The following is a 3144-nucleotide window of genomic DNA, read 5'->3' as shown; positions in this document are numbered from 1 at the left end:
TTCGGTAGACTGAACTCTGTTGATGAACTACTCAAAGCATAAATCGTACTTTCGTACGAGATTAAATAATTCAAGAGCGTTATTTTTTAGAATTAATTATTTATTAGTATTATTTTTTAGTATTCCTTATTATTGACGTTGAAACTTAAAATAAACTAAAATTTGTGTAACAAAATAGAAAACAATAAACTGGAAAACTAAATTTAATAAATATAATATAATATATATATATATATATATATATTATAATATAATGCATTTTTGGCATTTGTTTATTGCCGTTGCTAAGGAATGCATTTATACGTATCTCACAGACGCATAATGGTATTAATTCTGTGTAGGTGCTCGAAAAATTGACAAACGCATATATGCGTCCTTAGTCCATGCCGAACACTTACAGAAAGCGCATATATGCGTCCTTAGTCCATACCGATAGCTTCCGCCAGATGCATATATGCGTCTGTAGCAGTCAAAGGGTTAATGGTCAAAATGGTTGGAAAGTCAATATTTACTAATTCTGCTTTCCTAGAAAGCAATGTATTGCCGTCTAACAATTTTTTGTTTCTTAAATCTGGTAGTAAATTATAAAAATGTAAGAAATCGGCGCCTATAATTGCTTTAGAAACATTCACTATAATGAATCTCCATGAAAAATCTCGACGTAGTCCAAGATTTAAGTTTAAAAGTTTTTTTCTGAATGTCTCTATTTCTGCACCATTTGCCGCATATAACTTACACGTATTGTCTTTAGTTTCATTTAACGAGGTACGTGGAATGACTGAGACGTCTGCACCAGTGTCTATTAGAAAACATGCTCCTGTTTTCTTATCATTTAACATGAGGCGCAGGTTTTTCGTCGCGTCGTCAACCGCCTCTATTTAAGACGCTTGCACTAGTTTTCCGAAGGCTATCTTTTATCCGGGCCTGTCCACTTGCACGGGGATCTGCACTTCCACGATCGTTCCGCGAATTTCCAATGGTAATAACATAGGCCGTCATCGTTTCGGTGAGTGCTTGACGATCGGCTTCGACTTTGGGATCTTCCGCGGAAACTTCGGTATTTTCTTCTGCCGTGCATCAATGTTTTTTATCTCCTCTGTTAGTTGCGCGATTTCCCGCCTGAATTCTGCCACCTCGCGATTTCTTGTTATTTGAGCGGCACTTCCTATTGGCGCATCTTCCGAAATGGCGGCTGTTTCCGGCAGACGCTCTCTCTCGAGAATCTTGTCACCCATTTCCGCTAACTTTGCGGGTGACGTATTTTCGTCTGCAATGGCCAGGATCTCTTGTGCCCTGGTTGGCATTCTTTGCATCCATAAAGTTACGAGCATTTTTTCACTCACACTATCACCTGCTAAGCGTTTCATTTCTCTCCAGAGTTCGGATGGTTTTTTGTCTCCTAATTCAATCCCCATTAATAATCGCCTTAGCCGTTGTTCGTCGGATTCAGTTAGTCTGTGTATTAATGCTTCTTTTAAATGTGTGTACGTACATTGCTCGGGGGGGGGATGCTAAGATGTCGTATACCTCTTTTATCAGCGTGGTATCCAAATTCCTTACCACCGCTGAAACCTTTACGGCATTCGATTTAATGTTGTACGCCGCGAATTCCTTTTCCAACATTACGAACCATAAATTTGGTTCCTCTTTCCAAAAAGCTTGAAGCGTTACATTTCTAAATTCACTGGCGTTAATTTCCTTTGTGTATGTATCGGCACGGGCCACGTCGGCTACGCTGGTTGGTTGCGCTATTGTTTTTCTTATTGTTATTTTTTCTATTTTAGTTTTTGTATTATTTTTTTATTTTTTTACGCGGACGTTCCCGGGTTTCGGCACAAATTTACTGTAGAGGGTTTCTCTATAGTAAAGATAATATTAGACTGAATTTTATTTTATGATTTTTATTTAAAGGATGCGACTTGCTTTTCTTTCTTGTACACTTCTTTACGGCTACGTACAGACTAGTAACTACTTCTTGTAAGCCTGGTTCCCTAGCCTTCTAGTAACCTTAGAGGGCGCGACCTTCGGTCGTACTGCTACACAAAGTGTGGGGAACTAGACCAACGGAAAAGGTTGATTTGAAGATTTATGTGATAGTCGTAAATTTAAATAACAAAAATATATAAATTTATTAATAAGATACAACTGAACTCTTTAACGCCATATATAGAACTAACTAACATTTCGACTGTTACGTTCAACTTGGGTTTGGTTAGTCTAGTACCCGTATAGGGAGGAAGGGCGCCAGTGTGCCGCGTCGGTACACTATCGCTACACAAAGTAAACCATTAATAACACTCCCTCCCTTTGCACATACAGCTTTTAAGGATAATGACTAACATATAGTTAAGAAAATTTCATGTAAAATCGACTAATGATCATGTATACTTATTATACTTCTTTAAGCTACTATATCACCATACACTTGGGTTATGTAACCTAAGGTTAAAGTCGACTTTTTACGATCTCTATAGTACAAACCCAAATGAGTTGTTCCCCTAAGATATCTGAAAATTCTTTTGACTTCGCTTCAATCTCCTTCAGTTGGATTATTCTGTCTTCTAGACAATACATTTACAGCATATGCTATATCTGGTCTAGTTGCACTAGCAAGATACAGCAAACTTCCTATAGTCTCTCTATAAGCTGTATTAATTGAAACATTAGATTCATCTAATTTTACATTGTTTTTATTGTTTCTGTTTTTGACTTGTCTCGTTATGATGGGTGTGTCTTGAGCATTACATTCTTTCAACTCAAATCGTTCTAGGATTTTTTTTTCAATGTACTGAGGCTGTGTGATAGACATTTTACGTTTACTTCTATTACGGTGAATCTTCATTCTGAGAAAATTCTCCGACTCTTCCAAGGTTTTCATTTCAAAAACATTAGTGAAATGATTTATAATTTCATCTAATTTTTCTGGTACGTTGCTAGCTGCAATCATATCATCTACGTATAAAATTACACTAGCAATTTTTCCTTCTTATCTCAAGGTAAATAAGCATAGGTTCTTTAAGATATTCTATAAACCTATTTATCACTGCAATCATAGCCTTCTGAAATCCCCATAAAAATAGAATCTTTTAAAGTACCATACAGAAATAGCCGCTTCTCGGCCTATGGCTAAGATCAAAGTGTAGT

General features: G+C 36.7%; 1 protein-coding gene across 1 annotated transcript; it reads right to left on the bottom strand.

Annotated features, from left to right (window-relative positions):
* Nucleotides 1-864: 864 nt before the first annotated feature.
* Nucleotides 865-1415, bottom strand: LOC149031870 (uncharacterized). The gene is made up of 2 exons (XM_089174348.1): nucleotides 1163-1415; nucleotides 865-1067 (listed from the first exon to the last, which is right to left on the bottom strand). Exons 1-2 carry the CDS (start codon nucleotides 1413-1415, stop codon nucleotides 865-867), a joined length of 456 nt encoding a protein of 151 aa, XP_089030474.1.
* Nucleotides 1416-3144: the final 1729 nt, after the last annotated feature.

This window comes from Polistes dominula, unplaced genomic scaffold (genome assembly GCF_049000335.1).
Source record: "Polistes dominula isolate Pdom_NZ unplaced genomic scaffold, Pdom_raw_medaka contig_83, whole genome shotgun sequence".
In the NCBI taxonomy this organism is placed as follows: domain Eukaryota; kingdom Metazoa; phylum Arthropoda; class Insecta; order Hymenoptera; family Vespidae; genus Polistes; species Polistes dominula.
Note: the sequence above shows the minus strand (reverse complement) of the source record. Positions and strands in the feature narration are given on the sequence as shown.